Here is a 19,401-nt window from a genome sequence, read left to right as displayed (position 1 = left end):
GGGATCCTGGATCTGGTGTGCAGCAGGGAGGAAAAGTGCATTTTCAATAGGTCTCAGACTTCCCTGACCGGAGCGGACCACAAAACCATTAACTGCATCCCCTCCCAATACATCTGTTTGTGTTCAACAAGCAAGAAACAGGGAAATAAGAAAGAAATGCCTTGCTTGGGGTTCGTGCTACTGAAAATTGAAGAAGTGTTTCAAACTGCAAGCAAAATTTACTGAAGAATTATTTTGCAATATTCGTTATCAAACAAAATAAAATTTCCAGCAAATACAGAACAGTTTCCCGGGGCCAGTGCCGCCGCATGCCACCACCCGCTAACGACGTCCCTGGTTGAAAAGATTGCAGAGTTCCAGAAAAAAGAAACACACTGGTGGTGTCATATTCAGTATTCCAGCTATTTTAGCAGCTCTGGGGGCTCTGGGGAGTCTAGCAGGAGATAGTGCAGCTATAGCAAAAACAGTAATTTATGCTAAGAAGAACAAAGCTGAACTAGAAGAACAAAAACGTCATAAACTGGCAATGGAGAAGAAAGGCAAGGGTATTAATGCTTTGAGAAAATATACAAAAATAGAACATTATCCAACTATGATATTGAAAATATGATTTAATTAATGAAAATGAAATACTTCAGAGGTGTTTACATGTCAGATTCTCTACCTATCAAGGGGACCATATAAAATAGTGTGTGGAGTAGTCAATTTGGATAGTTTCAAAAATCAAGGCACTCACTGGATTTGTTATTACAAACAACCTAACATAGCTTTTGCTTTTGATTCCTTTGGTGGAATACCACTATCAGGCTTAGTTATCTTAATACTTCTAATCTTTATTATAGTGATAAGCGTATTCAGGGCTTTGAGGATGTAAATTGTGGCCACCTATATGTTTCTATGCTGGCCTTCCTATCTCATACAAATAACCCAACAATTGAAGATTAGCAGAAAGCATTGTGGCATCAAAGCATCATGGGAGTATTCCATCTCATTAATGAGACCTCAGTATTGAAACTTAGCTTACACAATGATATTATCTATCCTAAATCTATAGCTCTACATGCTTTCTACAGTATGTATCTTATTCCTAATATCACAGAACACAATAATAGGGTTGCAGTAGGAAATGAAAAAAAAATATTATTATTCCTAGTCAGTTTAATCTATCAACATTACAAGCTCATCTGCCTAGAGGTGTGTTACTATCACAACATTCTGTTACACACAGAGTAGAATTAGTTTCTGCAACTGAAACAGTTGATCTAGGTACACTTGGCAACCTACTAGGTTTTGAGAATAACACAAAACTTGAGCCTGCCATCAAACACATAGGTGGCAATATTCCTAAATTCTTGGCCATAGAGACTTTGAATATTCATTGTAATGTGGCAGAAGGAATGATTACCAATTCTGATGGCAACATAGGTAGTCACAAACAAACTGGAATCATAGCAACTTTCAAATCAAATTCTGAGTTCATGGAACCTATCATCTACACACCCTCCTCACCTATCTATTTTCCAGTATCTGAAAATCGTATAGACCACATAGAGTTGGTGGTAACCAATGAAAAAGGGGAAGTAGTAGATTTTGCTGGTGCTTCTAAAACAACAATCATAGAAATTATTATATAAAATAACCATTAACACGGAGCATATAGAAAGTTCTGAATTAAAATCTTTTCCTCCCAATCGTTGTACATTTGATAATCTCAATGAACCCAATCATGAAATTGAATTTGATGTGTACGTGGGTGAGAGTTTTGTATATCCTCACAGGGCTGTCTTGTATATTACATTTGAAATAGTAAAAAAATGAAAATAATGAGGCATTTCCCCCTGATGCAAACATAAAACTAGTAGATTATTTTGTTCTCTCAAGTAGAAAAATTTAGATACCTTTCAGCAAGATGCTATTCGTCGCCATATTTACTTTTATTATACAAGAAAAGATCATCCCACTTTTTCAAGGTGGGGAAACATCTTTAAGGACAGTCATAAAATCTCTGGGATTCTCATACAAAAAACTTTATGGATGCAAAATAAATTAAAGTTAAACTAGACTTTGTGCAATTCAGTTCTGTCTAATTGAAAGATGGGCAGACTTTAAGAGCGACTTCGGAAAGAAATGGTTATTGCAAGTGTATATATTCAGTATTTTCAGAATGGATTGAAAAGGTAACCTGTAAACAATGCTCGTTTCGTTAATTCGTTCATGTTGTAAGGAAAGATGAAGAGAGAAAACAATAACACATTTCATCATTGTTGTTGTTATAGTTGTTATACCGTTTTCCTCAAAAAACAATAACACATTTCATCATTGTTGTTCCCTTTTCATAATATGTTTTCCTCGACACAGCATCAGATGGCCGCAGTGCGTACCATACCGTACCGCATGATATGGCAACACCGTGACACGTGTTCCTTCAGCTCTCAATACCAAACTAATTTTGAGGCAGGTTTAATGTTCAATCTTTGAAATTATATATGTATGTGTGTAATATGCAAATATAAGTGTTTAAAGCAAATTAATTTTTGTCATGCTCAAAATAACATTCCATTTCCATTAAATAGTCTTATGTATCGGAATCTTTCCAAATGTTATCCGTGAGTACATCGGCATCAGCAAACTTTCAGCTTCATCATATCACTATTGGATGCCAATTCTGGTTTGAAACTTATTTTTTGTACTTCTAAGATCTAATTTTAAAGTGATGTTTTGAGAATCGGTTTTTATCAAGTGTTGCATTTTTAATATGCCATTACTCAAGTTTGGGAATAGAGTGACAAAACAACAAACAACCAGAAGTTGTTGCATAATGTTTCAAGTTTCAAGATTCATTAATTCTTTCCCTTTTTAAAAAAATGTAAAATCTTATTGAGTACGTGACATTTTTCCAAGAAAAATGCTTGTTTATATTTCAATCTTTCAGCAAAACATGCACTCTTCATATAACCAGGTTCTGGGAGCCATTAAGAGGTGCTATTTTGAAGGAGTTCATGAAAACTAAATCACATATTGAAGTTACCCTTCAGTCAATGCTAGACCATAGTAAGTATGACCTGAACACAAGCAGGGGACCAAGAAGATAGATTACAAGACACAGACATTTACTTCCTTTCCCTTGTGTCACTTCATATACACTATGAATCGAAGAAACTGAGATGTTGCTCTTTGTCAAAACTTTCGATTTTTAAAGACAATCAAAGTAATAAAATTTCACGCAATACCTAAAACACCTAAAAAAATATAAATAATGAAGCTAAGTTACCTGAAATATTTAGACAAAGTTGAGCCTCTCGTGGAAAAAGTCTTCAGATAGAGAAATAGTAAACAAGTCAGCATTCAACTCTTTCCAATTCAATGATTTGAGAACAAATGTAGTGCTGGCAGCTGGCAAGTTGCTTCTCCCTGCTTCTGTTCTTCGCTTTGCAGATGAAAGTGTCAAGGTACACTCGCGCATGGGCTGGACAAAGAGTGATGGAATACTTGGCATGGAAATGCGAAGTTTAACAATACCAGACCATCGAGTTGTAAACACCATCAAAATTGGTTTCGGAAAAAGCATAATGTTGTCGATAGTCACTCCGGCTTTAGGCAACTAACCACAGAGGTGGTTGTATGTACAAGGGTCGTTCAAGGTTGACCGGGACTTTTATTTCTGCAGAGGAAATAGGTAGCAGAAGAAACACCAAACTATGTCAGTTTTTCAAAGTATTCTCCGTGCGCGCCGAGACACCGTTGCCATCGTTCTGGCAGCTCCCGAATTCCTTTGGCGTAGAAAGAACTTGGTTGTACTCGTAGCCACTGGAGGACATCGCTCCACAGTGCTTCGTCTGTCATGAATTTCTTCCCTCCCAGATGGTCTTTATGAGGTGCAACCAAATGATAATCACTGGGGGCTTAATCCGGACTGTAGGGGGGATGGGGCAGAACATCCCAGCGCATGTTGGGCAGAGTTGTTGTTGTCACATTGGCCGTGTGAGGGCGGGCATTGTCATGGAGAAGAATGACATTTCCAGACAACATCCCAGGTCTTTTCTTGTGAATGGACTTTCGTACAGCACCACTCAACAATGTGGAGTAATACTGGGCATTGATCGTGATCCCTTTGTCCAGAAAATCCACATGGATAACGCCCTTCATGTCCCAGAAGACACTTGCCATGATCTTTCCAGCGGACAGCTGCGTTTTGCTTTTCTTGGGGGGCGGGGAACCTTTATGCCGCCACTCCATGCTGCATCTTTTGGTCTCTGGGGTTGAATTGTGCAACCATGTTTCATCACACGTGATGATGGATTGCAACAATTCATCACCTTCTGCTCGAAACCGATTCAGAAGCTGTTCACAGACCGTCCTGCGTGTCCACTTCTGATCGAATGTCAGCTGGCGGGGAACCCACCTTGCACAGATTTTGCGGAACCGTAAGTGGTCGTGAATGATTGTCTCAACACTCCCGACACTGATATTCACCTCGGCAGCAATATCCCGCACTGTTACTCACCGGTTCTCAAGAATCATTTGCTCGACACATGCGATATTCACTGGTGTGACTGCAATCGGGCGAATGTGTCCATGCGCTTCATTTGTCACCAGCTTCCGTCCTTCGCGAAACTGCTCACACCATTCGTACACTCTTGTCCGCGACATCGTTTGTTCACCATACTGTGCTTGCAATCGTCTGAAAATCTCAGCTGGTTTCACTTTCTCCTTCACGAGAAATTTGATTACACACCGCTGCTCCACAGCCACAGACACACTGCTTGCCGCCATGTTCGCTGCAACTGCTGCGCATGCGCGAAATACGTCATGCCGGGCGTTAGTTACTCGCGAAGGAATACATTACGTCACCTGCACGTTTCATCATGATCCAGCTATTCATCGATTTTTTACGTACGAAAATCCCGGTCAACCTTGAACGACCCTTGTATTTAATTCAGAGTGAGGACAAGAACATATCTAACTCATCGTTCTACATTTCTTAAAGATTGTGACCTACCTCCAGATTAGGGATGGACACACAAACCAGATAATGGAGATCCATATTTGAAATAATCTAATATCCATTTTGGTTGCAACAGATAATTTGGATATCCAAATATTCAGATAATTTAGATAGTAGAGATCTGATGAGCAATTTGTAGGAAATCTGTACAGTAACATATGTATATGATTAATAAAGGTATTGCATAGCCCTTAAAATGGATAAATGGTAAAACTGCCTGGATAATGCACACAATAAGATATTTGGACATTTTGGATATTTGGATAATCCAGTCAATTCATATATCTCAATATCAGAATATCCGATATCTGAATATTTGATATACAGATAAAAAATATCCAATATCCAGATTTGGCTATACCTATTCCAGATCGCACTAGTATAGTGCAGAAGGCAGAGCTATCAGTGTGCCATCTATGTGCGTAATGCAAACTAATACATAATGTGAATGAGTATGTCTTGCATTTTAAGCAATGACAAATAAATGTGTGACGGATAGAATTTCTAAATTTATTAAAATAAATTATGACATAAGTCCATAATTGTTACAATTTACAGGGTGAATATTTCAAATGTTATATTATAAAATGCACATATGTGACTGTAAAATCATGTGCAAAAATCCCTAGGAGAAGGATAAAAATCAAAATTGCAAACCTACAAAGGAATATAAATATGCCTGATCAAAAGTACAAACTATGGAAGCAGATTTCCATGTCCCGTGAAGTACTCCAATGTCAAGTCAAAGGCTGTGAGGTTAAATTCCATGCTGCTGTACCTCTTACCCAATTCTGATGCTACAGTTAACACAGCATTACAGATACATTTTCATAGTCAAGTGCATACAAAAATAAATGTGATATTGTCATGAAATTATCAACTAACATGGAAATCAAATTTGTCCCTTTCGTCAGATGACTTACCTCAAATGCAATGAAGCAAGTTTATCAAACACCCTTACTTATTGACTGATAGACAGCCCACAAGGGTGCTTGCATCCTTTCACAATTGTTTATTGTTCCTTAGTCTAAGGGCACAGTGAAAGGTGGGTAGTGTTGGCTTGGAAACTAAATGATAAGTAGTGGAGTAAAATAAGTGCCATCCTAGAATCTAGCAAATAACTGTCATTCATGAAGAACTTACTCCTCTCAAAATTTGTATAGAAAACTCCTTTCCTTTGACAGTCCACATTGGGGTCTCATGACGGGCATAGCCCGCAGTGCACTTAACCCAGGAGAGGTTGCATGATCACCATGACCCGCACCTAAGTTTTCTTTATTTACAATTCCGTTAGGGTCTGCAATAAGTGGATGGTACTTGTAGTAGCTTCCTACCTTCTGTTCTCCTTTACCCCCCTGCAGACGATCTTTAGTTTGCCTTCAGGTGTCGGCAGGAAAGGGTGTGTGTGGGTCACAGTGACCCGCAGTGACCGTTAACGTTTGTGCAAATAGTCAACGCTCAGTTTGTTACAGTAGCGTGGCATTGTTGCATCATGCTTTGTTTTAATTTCGGTGTGATGGATCCAAAAGCTATAGATCGAATTCGTTGTATGCTGAACGAAGTGGTGTCAGAAGACAAAAAAGGCCAAGAGTTAGGAAGTGACGGCAGCGAAATTGAAAGTGAAGTTGACGGGGAAGAAGAAAACAGAGATAATGGAAAGCATGTCACTGACACAGAACAAAGTGACACTAACGATGAAGATGGAAGTGGTGATGATGCTACGTCAGAAGATGAGAGAGGTGCATGTATGAGAGGTTACTTCATTGGGAAGAATCGGACCAAGTGGAAGAGGACTGAGCCATCTCAATCATTGCCCACAAGACGCCACAACATAGTCACTCACCTTCCAGGATGTAGAGGCGAAGCAAAGGAGGCCAACACACCAGTGAAAGCGTGGCAGTGTCTGTTTACTGATCCAATACTGCAGAAGATAGTGGATTACACAAATAAGTATATTGAAGTTTCAAAAGCTAATTACTCTCGTGAAAGAGATGTAAAATGTTCCAATTTGGTTGAGATGAAAGCCCTTCTAGGACTTTTGTATTTGGCTGGTGTGTTGAAGACATCACACGTGCTTATTGATGAGTTGTGGAGTGATGATTGAACAGGAATCAGTTTTAGTATGGCGGAAAATATTCCACAATTTCCCTCATTCCCATTTCGGTATGCAGTGCATCATGGTTTTGTTTAAGAGTGTTGATTGTAAAAACGGGCACTAGAGGGATGTATTGCACGATCGCCTATTCCCCACTTCGGCTGAGAACTCGTACTGGACATGCCTTTGAGAACACACACGTACTGTACTTCGACTCACAGCGTCATCAGTCGTTCAGACTTAAGTTTTATCGTCGGTTTTGGAACAGAAGAGCATGGACAAGGAAAATTCATTATTGAAGTGAGTGCCTTTCTTACATGATGCCTCAGGGAAGTATTGTGTTTACTGAAATGTCATTCTGGAGCAATGAAGGAAGGAAGCAAGCATAAGACAGCACGATGCTTTTACCGTGGTCCAATACTACGATTTCATGGCAAACGATTATGGACGTTTTTGGACTTTTGGATTTGTCGTACTTCTTGGAAGCGGCATGCATGTGGATTCTTAATGAAGAGCTATTTGGCAATGCAGGAACTGTTTAAACACCTTGATGTCTCGAGTTGAATGGAAGTTGCATCTTTTGGAACAAGGTATTAAGAAGAATTTTGATTCATATCCAAAAAGAACGGTCGCAGAGTTTGGATTCTTACGTCGTGCGAATGCATTGATGTTACAGATTCTTATGTCGTGTAAATGCATTGATGTTACGGATTCTTACGTTGTGGGAATGCATTGATGTTACGAAGGAGAAGAAGATCGACCGAAGTATTGGTTGTTTGGACGTCCCATTCAATGCAGCTGTTTCCTAAGGTGCAGGAAGACACAAACGTGGAACGGCAAGAAGTGGAATTTGAGGAACGTGCTTTTGCAACATAAAAAAACCACTAGAACGTTCTTCACTCTTCAAGAACTCTCACCATGTGTGGTCAATGACGAATGAGTAGAGGCACATATTTTTGGTAAATAAAAAAGCAACATTTCGGTACAAAAAACAGAGTCAATTTTGGGTTCAAAAGCAGTAAATAAAATGAAATTTCGCTGTTATAGTGGTGAAAAAGTGGTATATAAAAATACATTTTGGGTTTAAAAAATGTTAATATCATCCCAAATTTGATTAAAAACTGCACTATTACATAAAATAAACATATCCCTTCTAATAGCACATTAAATCATTACCAGAATATTAAGTTTATTCCTGCATAAAGGAGTCAATTTTTGCTTCTCAAATATTTACAGCAGAATTAATCAATTTTCCATGAATTGCATAACTCACAGGATACTTCAGACTTCAGAAAGTGTTGCGTTGGTATATAGACGGTTAATTTCATTTTTAAGAGTCTATTTCGCATTTTGCAGTTCATTTCTCATAATTTCGTGACAAAATGGGGTAGGAAAATGCACCTCACACCTTTCAGAAACATGAAAAATTAACATTAGAATGTGTTATTTCAAATTTCATGTTTTCGTCAAAAACCAAATATGCATGCCTCTACGAATGAGGTATGTACATTGCTTACATAGTGAATTTACAGTGATTTATTGACATAACAAAGGGGATTATGAACTGCTTTTGTGCATAGACTTACAATTGTTTTTGAGGGTCGAAAAGCACGAGTGGCTGAGTCGCTTGTTTAATTTCTGCAAGTACAAGTTGATACTTACATATTCAACAAAGGGAATGAACAGTTTCGGATGCTTGTCCCCCCCATCGACAATTGTGTTTTTTTAATCACGTTGAAGTTAGATTGTCCTTGCGAACATTGGATTGTATTCATGAGCAACTGAAGGTAAAAATGGTTGCCGTTGTTAAAAATTGCAACTAGCATAAACATCAATCTCACCCCCATAGACAAACCACTAAAGGAGAAATGTTAACTCAATGTTAAATTCTGTGGCTTTTGTCACTCCATGACATCACTGGTGATGCTAGTGACATCTAGCAAAGATTTTAAGGAACTACTTGTTTCTCAATGCTCACGCTAGATGGCAGGCCTCAGGTCTGACGTGGAGGGGTAGGCTAGAAAGAAACTTCGTTTTATTCGAAATTCAAATGTTTGTGTTCTTCTGCTATACAGCTTTTAAATAACCTACTGTGACTATGATCTTCCCTTCATTGCAAACATAAGAATAAACTTCTTTGCAGGTGTAGATTACGATAACAAGTGTGGACTAAACACTAAACAGCACACACTCGTTGCAATTGTTTATGGGTACCAAAACAAAGCAGACTCCGTGCAACACACGTCACCATCCTTGTCGAACTGACCGAGCGAGCCTGTCTGGGATGGTCATTTCAAATTCAAACCCATGTGTTGGCCCAGTGTTGCAATCTTTCCCCACAGAAAATGAGCTAAGCACTGGATGGTAAATCCGTTATATAATAAATATCCATGTCAAGTACTACGTAATGTAAGTTTTACATTATGTCCCATAAGCAAATATCAATGATTGGAATGATGTGCCTCCCTGATGGCGTAGTGGTGATGTAATGTAATGAACGTGTGTTGGGTTCGATACCTGTTGGAAGCACGAAGTGTACATTTCTAGATGTACCGAGTGAGTGAGCCTGTCCGGGATGATCATTTCAAATTCAAACCCATGTGTTGACCCAGCATCGGCTTTGTGAATGCAAATAGTTTGAAATTTGCAGGTAATCATGAACATGTCACCATCATATTTAAAAAGTACATGCCTGGAATGCCCAGTTCTCAAAAGGTTCATTGGAAAAGCACGTGTGCATTCTTAGAGCATTTTCTGTACTACTTGTCCTTAAACTTGTATGCAAGAGTTCGTTTGAGTTTTTTTGTTTTAAATACACTTTATGCATATTTGGGCTAATTGAGATTGGACCTACACAACCAGGGTGCCAAATGGAAAAGCTTGGCTTGAGGTATGAATAAAATGTTTTGACTGATTTTGAAAGCTTATGTTATGTACATCGCAGATCTGATTGATGCCACACTGTCAACCTTGAGCGATTTGAATAATTCAAGATGGCGTCCAATATCTCAGTAACCAATGGTTGTAAACAGAAAATCTTTTTGTAGTTTTGATCCTCATTAGATGCACTAAAAAAAAGATTGTGTGTAGTTTCTCACTAATGTTAGTACTTCTACCGTAATATAAAAACTAATCCTTAAAATATGTAATTTTTCTAGCACCTTTTGAAGTTTTTGCCTTGTAACTTTTGAACAAATTTTCAATCAAATGCATTAAGTCTTACATTGTTGTAAAGGTTATGAATTGGGCTACAACTTTTATTCAAAACAATTTCCTGTCATTTAATTTGTTCAAAAGTTACAAGGCAAAAACCTCAAAAGGTGCGAGAAAAATTATATATTTTAAGGATTATTTCTTAAATTACGGTAAAACTACTGACATTAGTGAAAAACTACACAGAATCTTTTCCGTAGTCCATCTAATGAGGATCAAGAATAAAAAAAATTATCTTTACAACCATTGGTTACTGAGATATAGGTCATTAACTGTATAGTCTGCCATATTGGACGCCATCATGAATTACTCAAATTGCTCAAGGTTGACAGACTGGTTTGAGTCTCCTAGGGAAAACGCAACAAGAGATTTCGGCCTATGTGTGGGACCGGTGGCCACGCACCATTGTGAGGAAATTGGGGAGTTACAAATGAGTAGGACTGGGGGTTTGTCGTGCTGACCACACGACACCCTGTAACTGGTTGGATGATCTGCCACCTAGGGAGAAGGTAATGAGTAGATCTCCCGCTTCGGGAGAAGGTACTGAGTAGGATCAGGTGGGAGTGAGGCCAACAGTTGGTGGTAGACCTGGGCCCTCAATGGGCTGTTGCACCATGTTTTATATAAATATATGACCAATATTAGGCACATGACGTTTGTGTACGTTGACAAAACTTCGGCTAAGTAGTGTTGTCTATAAGCTCTAATACTAAGTCTTGATTCCCCAATTGGTCAAAGAAACATTTTTCCTCCCTGCCAACTGAGTGTATTGTAAATTATTTCACTGTCATCTAAATACTGTGGTCTTATGCATTGTTTGTGTTCATTATCAATGTAATTACACATTCTTTGCTTGTAACAGTTACTCAATTTACAATTTTGAGTCTGGTGCTCTGTCATTCATGCAGTACTTCCCTTGTTTAACACACACATATGTAAATGACTGGATCCATACTTGCTTCAGTAATTTTTTGATGGAGGGGGAAATACTGGTCAAAATTGTAAAATCAAGTTATATGCTTCAGTCTGGTTGCAGAAGTTATTACTAAAAACAAGTTTCATATTTCATTTGCACAAATGCAAAATTTCAGTTTATATAAATAAATCAAAATGAAGTGCACAAATTGTGAGTTCTATAGTTAAGGTGGTTTGAATTATCGGATGAGATTTTGGTTATAACCATCACATGAAGAGAGAATAAAACAGGTTAGTTTCATGAGGTAAAATTATAATCTAGACAGTACAGTGGGATCCATGAGTATTACCGAGCAAATTGTCCAAGACTTATTTTCACTAATATTTCTCTTTCAGCCTGTGTGATTTTAAGCGATGGATTTTCATGTATGTTGGTGCAGAAGTTGTCAGCAGCTTGTTTTGAGTTTTCATTTCATTCTTGAAGCTCTTATTGGGTCAAATAGAGTGCACGAACATGGTGATGTACAATTTGCATGGTAATACTCATGGATTCTTCTGTACATATAGGCATAATGTTCACAAAATGAAACTTGCTAGAATGCACAAGACTACACCAGCAACGCCCTTTCTGCATTCGAAACTAAGCATGTAATGTCACAATGTGGTATCTCATCTCGAGTGTGCACAGTTTTGCTTAAAACATTGATAACAACATTTATGTTGTTTGACATGGTGTTATGCATGCTGCGTCGAACTTAATTTTTTTAACAAATTTAAATAGTATAAGGGGAAATGCCCCATCACATCTCATCTTGCAAGTGTATAATTCCACTGTCAGGCAACCAAAATATGGTAACGGTTCCAACTGTTTTGATTTAAAATTCTCCCAGCAGAAAGACTAATTATCATAGAATTTTGGAAATCATTGTCACACGAAATTTGAAACTTTCTTAAAGAAGCACGCTTTGATTCTAAAAAAAAAGTTATTTATGCTGATTGATTGAATTGTTGTTTTGGTAATACTTTACTATACCGGAGACACCTATCAATGATTTATTTCGCAATTTTTTACATTGCTAACGTACTATTCTGCATTGCGGAAGATTTCTTTAGGTGAAATAATGAATTTCTAACGAAAATAATGTCTATTTCTTACATTAACGAGTACTTACTGTTGTTCCTTATTTCCCACAAACCACCCACGGGTAGCACCAAAAACCATTGACGTTAGCCCAAAAATTCACGATAGCCCCACGAACCATCATGGGGACGAGGTATGCCTACTAGGTTAGGTTAGGCCTGTTAGGTTCCATTAGCACTCCTTTCGTTCAATTTAGGGCGGCAGCAGCAATAGCGCGTCGGAAATAGATTTTCGTAGAAAAACACATGCATTCGCATTAAAATGGATCAAAACTACATTCCCGAACATCAACAACGCTACAGAAAATGATTTGCGTAAGTACTTTCTCCTGTAAATTTGAAGAAATCCGTCTCCGGTATAGTAAAGTGTTACCGTTGTTTTAAATCCACTTAAGGCACAGTAAGCTAATCAGGACTGAACCTACAGTTTAAAATGGGATCCAAACCACTATGTGCCTCCACCGGGTATTGAACCCAGGACACCTTGATTACAAGTCGATGATTTTACCACTACGCCATAGGGGAGGTGCTTTATTAATGTTGAAAAATAAAAACATAAAAATTACCTTACGGAAGCATGCGTGCTTCCCATGGAGAAGGTATTCTTCGTTGACAAGCGACAGTTACTATGGTAGACTAGTGGGAATGAATGTAGAAGCAAATCAGAACCTTAGTAGAATGCATTTGGGGACTTTATTTTAATGCTAAAACTTCCCAGTATGTGTTAACAAACATAAATTTAAAACAAACCATGTAAATATTGCATTCGTACCCCATGATGAAATCACAATAAAAGAAAAGGAACTTGGGCCCAAAATATGCACATGCTGTGTAACCTCAAGGGGATGGGGAAAGGCAGGGGACATTACTCCCGTTTGGCCCTTTATTCCTAAAAAGAAAATAAAGGCAGGAAAGGATGACAAAATGAGGGCTGACTATCAAAAAGTATATCCAAAAATTCTGGATACACCACTCTACACATGGCTTGATCCCATAAAAAAAAAAAGGCATCAAATGGCAGGAAATTTCAGAGGACTATAAATTACAAACTAGAACTGATATTCCAAAAGCAGAAATAAATCCTATGGGTTCTTATATATGTCTAAGGATATAATGTAATAAATTTTATCCCAATCTGACATGGTGGGGTGGACACTTTTGGACAATCTTGTATTGAATGACCAGTAACCCTGCAGCACTGCTGGCAAAATAGAGAAATTACATGAATCATAATCTACAAGCAAAAAGGTCCCATTTTGAACCTTAGTACTGTCATGCTCATTTTCAATCCTTGTACTAAAATTTTCTTCACCTACCTTTCTGCCATTTTGCCTTCCACCTCATCAGGATTCTCTACAGAATACTTCATGTCTTGATCTTCACTTAAAATTAATTCACCATTGTCACTGTCCTCAGATGGCATTTTTTTAACAAGTTGTCCATGATAACATGGATAAAATCCTTCACTTTGATGAACATTTTGCCCACTAGGAACTTCCTGATTTCTGCCTTCAAATTGAATCCAACTATCACCACTCACATTTTCCACTTTACAATCTGAAGTTTCTTTCATGTACTTACTTGATAGTTTGATGTCAACAGAAGCATCCTGTATGCACTGATTAGATGGTTTGATGTCAACAGAAACATCCTGTATGCACTCATTAGATGGTTTGATGTCAACAGAAGCATCCTGTATGCATTGCTTAGATTCTTTGATATTGACAGAAACATCCTGTATGCACTGATCAGATGGTTTGATGTCAACAGAAGCATCCTGTATGCTCTGCTTAGATTCTTTGATATCGACAGAAGCATCCTGTATGCACTGATCAGATGGTTTGATGTCAACAGAAGCATCCTGTATGCTCTGCTTAGATTCTTTGATATCGACAGAAGCATCCTGTATGCACTGATCAGATGGTTTGATGTCAACAGAAGCTCCCTGTATGCTCTCCTTAGATTCTTTGATATCGACAGAAGCATCCTGTATGCACTGCTTAGATTGTTTCATATCGACAGAAGCATCCTGTATGCACTGATTAGATGGTTTGATGTCAAGAGAGATATCAACATCAGGAGGCTCCTTGAATGATTCAGTTTCACTCTTGACACATGACTCATCCAGAAGCCACACATTCTCCAGAGATGTTTGTTCACAAACTAATGGATCGGCACTTTCTGATTCAGACTTTATGAGCACTTCCACAGGAGAGAAACCTGTGTCAGACACTTGAAGAGCCACATTTTCTTCACAATCATCAGACCAGGAAGAAGAAGCCTTCTGAAAGACAATCACAAGCAGTGTGGATTAAAAATTATGATCTTTAATTTAAATGTCTTTTTTACTTCTTATAAAAAAAATAATCAGATTTTTTTTATTTATGAGGCTCAGTCAATAAATAACGAGGCAGAGGATATTTCACAGTACTACTTATGTAATGTCCCTCAGAAGTACTGTCTGCCACTGTTAGGCATTTATCCCATTGTGACACCAGTTGCAAAATGGCATGGTCGTAGAACTCCTTTGGCTGCTGTTGGAAACAACTGGACACGTACTCCTTGACGTCATCGTCTGATTGAAACTGTTGTCTCCGCAGTGCTTTTTTGAGCTCACCAAAGATGTGGAAGTCACACGGGGACAGATCTGGACTATAGAGAGTGGACTTCCCACTTGAATGTTTTCAGACATTCCTTTGTTGTGTTGGCTGTGTGTGGTTTAGCATTGTCGTGCAATAGGCAGGGTTGGCATTTTGCCTACATTTCTTAAAAAAAAAACTCAACCCAGGTGGGTTTTTCTCTTTTTTTTCAGATAAAACCTGATAAAACCTGGGTTTTATTGGGTTTTTAAGGTTATATTAAAAAAAAAAACAAGTCTCTGCGCAAGTAGTAACGCGAGATGGCTCCACCAATGAACATGGGAGAGAGAAATGGATTGCCTGGAGAGGAGTAAGCGACCGCAGTTACCAACGTTCACAGCAGAATGTACTGCTTTGCTCTGTCCACTCTATTTCCTTCCCTTTTCTGATGCTATGCAAACCTTTGCTCCAGAGATAATTGCCACAGGGAATAGTTATTTAATATTTCTGTTCTAAAATATTTGTCCAACAACTTGAATCAACTCTTCCTGGATGGTGTAATAGTTAATGCTGTTGCTTTGTGATCAGTTTTCAGGGTTGCATTCCCTGAGGAGGCACATACTTTGGTGTATCCAAGAATCAAATTAAAGGGTGGGAGTACAAAATGTGGCATTACAAGTGCTTTTTTTTTCCTTCTGGTAGTCAACAATGGCACTCCATACTGCCACCTTATTATAGGTGAGGACTAATAACATATTATTCTAACAAGAAAAATGCCTACAATGCCAGAGGTCCTGGGTTCGAATCCCAGCTTGGGCATGGATGTTTGTGAGTGTCCATTCATCAATTTCATCACATCATCACTCATCCCCATCTTCGCAAATTAACCAAAAGTGGCACAAAAAGATAAGTAAAATAAAGTAAATCAATCAATCAAATCCATTCTGAACTTCAGTTTACGAAACAAATTATTTTGTGAATGCAGTGTTGTACATATATTGGAATGAATTATGCTACAAACACATTTTTCTCTAAATTATTTCATATGCCATAGACCATTAAATAAACCAAAAATACTATGTAATACAAAGTTTTAAATCTGCTTCAAAACAGTTTGTTCACAGTTTATCACAGTTGTGTTTTCCCACTATTTTTCTGGACTTTTCAAGCATAAATACCTCCTCCATGTATTAACCATGCCAAATTATAAGTTAGTCGTTTCTAATTGTCTGGCTGATTTCATCCAAATGGAATACCTTATACATTTCCAAAATATCTGGCTAGCATTAATGCTGAATCAGAAACGGAACGAGTAATTACTCCTGCTTGATCGAGAAAACTTGCAAATGCAATCATACCAAAACGCGAACACCTTCCGTAATTTGACTTTATTCCAACTACTCCACAATAAGCTTTCAAATGCTATGAGAATGGCAATTCTCATGATCAAAACATTGGTGACCTCCAATTTGGTCCACAATGATCCCAAAACATGCACTATATTTCAAAACATTTAATGTCAAATTATAGCTTAAGCAAAGCCCTAAAATTCTTAAGACCCTTTTCTTAATCTACAAAAATGTAGTTTAGGCTGAGATTTGAAAGTGTCATCAGAATTTGGAATCTACCTTAGCATAAGAAAAATCCATTTTTTCTACTCTTGAAATGCTTTGAACAAATGCAAATGCAAAACAGAGTCATTCCCTAGGTGTATCTAGTTGCGATTAATTTCAACTAAAAACCTCTAAATTTGTTGTAGTTATCGTTGTCTCAAAATTGGTGACTCCTAAAACACCCACACTACATTACACAATTTTTACTAAAAACTTAAAACTAAGTGATGCTGTAACATTCCTGAGACTTGTGTTTCTTAATGTATGAAAATATAACCTAGTCAAATATGAGCATAATTTAAAGTTCTCGCAAGACGTGTTAAACCAGTCTCTCGTCTACTATCTTTAAACATGGTGACCAATTTTTCTCAAAGACAATGTGAGACCAATCCTTTAAGTTATATTGCAACTCAAAATTATTCCCTTTGCCCCCCACCAGGTTACCCCTATGCTTACCTTCACACTTAGTGAACAGAAATTTTGAATATTATACCTCAAAACATATTGTACTTCAGACTTTGTGCTAAATACATAAGCATTTTTAATAAGATTAACTTTTAATGCAAATGATTTTTTGATGACCCTGTCTCTGAACCGCCCATCCCAATTTTTCCATCAAGCATTAGTACCCACTCTCAGCTACCTGTATATAAAATTTGGGTGAAATTGAAGGGGGGGGATTGCACGAAATTCGCTTTTGAAGTTAGTCATTTATTTTTCTAAAAAAATACATGAAACTATACATAAAATACATGATTATTGATACACTGATCAGAAACCTTATTTAAATGAAAGCTTACACTATCCTGAGCAAAAGAAATCAAACTTGAAGTTTCTAAGGTAAACCTGAGAGAAGATACTATAATTTATAACCTAATGCGTGTCATTCAAAGTGGAGCCGCATGTGGCATACAGGGAGATTTTTAAAATCGCATAATTTCTGAACCCCTTGACCAATCTCAAAAAAGTTGTCATTTTTGTACTTAGCATCAAAAGTTCTATATGTATACCGAATTTCATCAAAATCTGAGATGGTGGGTGACATGGCCTGGATGATTTGACGTGGAATGACCCATTTTCTGAAAAAACTACACATTTTGTCTGTTTTCTTCGGTGTTTTTTTTTTGAGGTGTGTTTCTCTAAAAGAAAAAAATGCATGGGGAAAACTGGACCCATTGAGCGCACACTTTATGGAACATCAACGTGTCCTTGATGACTTGATGATTGTGTGGGCAGTACCATGACTAAGCCCCACTGATGCTGAAATGTCATCCACTGATACATGACAGTCTGTCTTGATTAGCTCATCCACCTGCATAACATGCTGGTCTGTGACACACTTTGGTGCCCCACTCAGCGTGTTCGTTTTGTTCCACTCCTGCACTCTTGCCCGGGACATACAGTGCACCCTATATACCTATATATCCTTTCCATTCGTTGATGGAATTCACGACCCCCTACACCTTCCGCTGTCAAGAAGCGCACAACATACCGCTGTTCCTCTTTGGATGCATCCATTACACGTCACAGTCACACACGGAATGACTGGACACGGCCGTTGCTCAGTTAGCAGCCTTTGCGCATACCTTGCCAGACACGTAACATCATCTAGTGAGAAAACATGTGCAAATCAGTTCAAATCAAAACTGATTCGCACATGTTTTCTCACACCTGCACCTCGATTTCAGGCCTGTTGACCCATTTCTAACTACCATAGTTTTGGTGTAATATCCTCTGCCTCATTATTTATTGACTGAGCCCAAAAATCACAGGTTGTTAAAAAAAACACCACACAAACTTCTGCACACTGCATGCCTTAAGACTTTCTAAAACAAAGGGGATGTGAGGTTTGATACACCCTAGTGGATACAGGGGCAAAGAAAATTGGCTATAACTAGATGTAGCACCTCTTCTGAATGTCAATTGTGACATGCACTATAGTAAAGTCCCCCATGCATATTGCACCGTGCCATTATGGCACATTTAGGGGAAGGGGGTGTGGGGGATAGAGCTACACACATTCTCAATCTTGGTTCACTATGGAGGTGATGTGATTATGATCAGCACCATTCTCCAGCTGCCTTTACCCCCGGGTACCTATATATTTGAGGCTGGGTGAACCTCAAAGGTGCTTTATACATGCACAAGGGTAGAAAAATTCTGACCTCAGATCACCCACCCGGGCACAAAACATGATCTAAGGTTTCTGTAAAAAGACAGATGGGCAGAGACTTGAATAGACAGGCAGAATACTGGAAATAATACAGAAGACAGTCAGCATGTTCCAATGGAGCAATCTAATATAACAGTGGTAAATAATTCTTTGGTTCATTTTGTCCATGCTGTATCTGAATGCTGCTCCAAGAAAATGCATAACAAGCATTACATACACTTACAGTGTAACTTAGAATAAATATTCCTCAGGGGGTAGTAGCTAAAAAGGTAAACTAAAATTGGGGGAAAAAATAAAAAAGAGAAACTTAAATTAAGGTTCCAGTGTATGTGTGATCCGATTTTGTTATGTAAAATATACAATAGCTATAAAATACCTTCTACGACTGGTTATTAAAAGATAAAATCCAGTGTTTGATCTTCTAAACATTCCATCAGGAATGTTGTTATATGTTATTATACATTTGTCCTACACATTAGCCTTTCAACCTCCTCATTTTACAAAGTTCCTGACGAACACTCATGTCATAAGATTGAAAAGTTGGATGTGGTGTTTTTTATTACCCACTCTAGGTGCAGCTTTCATTACTAGTATTTTGTTATGATGAGTGCATTAACATAGACATTTATCAAGAATGTATGGTAAAATATAATGAACACATGCTGTTG

General features: G+C 38.0%; 1 protein-coding gene across 1 annotated transcript in view; it reads right to left on the bottom strand.

Moving 5' to 3' along the window:
• LOC145999714 (uncharacterized) overlaps positions 1-19,401 on the bottom strand; it is a 90,293-nt gene that overhangs the window by 63,938 nt on the left and 6,954 nt on the right. Inside the window, exon 2 of the mRNA XM_083136994.1 lies at positions 13,685-14,652. Coding sequence (XP_082993120.1) covers positions 13,685-14,652 — 968 coding nt within the window. The remainder of the gene's footprint in view (positions 1-13,684; positions 14,653-19,401) is intronic.

The sequence above is a fragment of the Lepisma saccharinum genome, chromosome 15 (assembly GCF_977018435.1).
Source record: "Lepisma saccharinum chromosome 15, izLepSacc3.1, whole genome shotgun sequence".
Classification (NCBI taxonomy): domain Eukaryota; kingdom Metazoa; phylum Arthropoda; class Insecta; order Zygentoma; family Lepismatidae; genus Lepisma; species Lepisma saccharinum.
The sequence above is the reverse complement of the archived record's forward strand: the minus strand, read 5'-3'. Positions and strand labels throughout refer to the sequence as shown.